Source organism: Penaeus monodon, chromosome 33 (assembly GCF_015228065.2).
Source record: "Penaeus monodon isolate SGIC_2016 chromosome 33, NSTDA_Pmon_1, whole genome shotgun sequence".
Classification (NCBI taxonomy): Eukaryota; Metazoa; Arthropoda; class Malacostraca; order Decapoda; family Penaeidae; genus Penaeus; species Penaeus monodon.
Genome location: NC_051418.1, coordinates 25,207,418 through 25,207,935, shown reverse-complemented (window position 1 = coordinate 25,207,935; position 518 = coordinate 25,207,418). Strand labels below are relative to the sequence as shown.

Here is a 518-nt window from a genome sequence, read left to right as displayed (position 1 = left end):
GAAGCACTGCTAAACTTTGATTCTGATTTCACAACATCATACATGTGAACTAGAAATGTAAGAATGGAGGGTTATCCTGTTCCCACAATAGAAACACTGATCTCACCTTAAGCTCATTCCAGAAAGTGCTTCCCATAGTGGCAAAGGATCGAAAACACTCCTGCTTTACACTTCACTTCACTTTGACGGTTAAAAAAAACTACAATGCACAAAAATTGTGCCCAGACTGAGTCCCGTTACTTCTACACTGCTTCTCTGTGACTACACCTCCAATTTATCAACTATGCACCTCACTATCTAATCCAATGAGCTTCTATCACTTGGCACTGTTTCCATCCAGACTGAGATAAGGATGCTTGGCTTATAACCTGTTTATTTCCTGTTCAAGTTTTCCTTTATTGGTCTCTGCTTTAATTCTTCTTTGTATTTGTGCTTATGGGAGTTTAATGTATGGATGTTACTGTACTTTTTGTACATATACTTGTAGGTAGGGAGGTAGGGGGATAAATTTCATGGAT

General features: G+C 38.6%; 2 protein-coding genes across 2 annotated transcripts in view; both read right to left on the bottom strand.

Moving 5' to 3' along the window:
• LOC119594183 (testis-expressed protein 2-like) overlaps nucleotides 1–387 on the bottom strand; it is a gene marked incomplete in the record, with an annotated part of 13,599 nt that extends 13,212 nt beyond the window's left edge. Inside the window, 1 exon segment of the mRNA XM_037943253.1 lies at nucleotides 107–387. Coding sequence (XP_037799181.1) covers nucleotides 107–136 — 30 coding nt within the window.
• Nucleotides 1–518, bottom strand: part of LOC119594184 (peroxisomal sarcosine oxidase-like) — a gene marked incomplete at its 5' end in the record, with an annotated part of 59,772 nt that overhangs the window by 37,163 nt on the left and 22,091 nt on the right.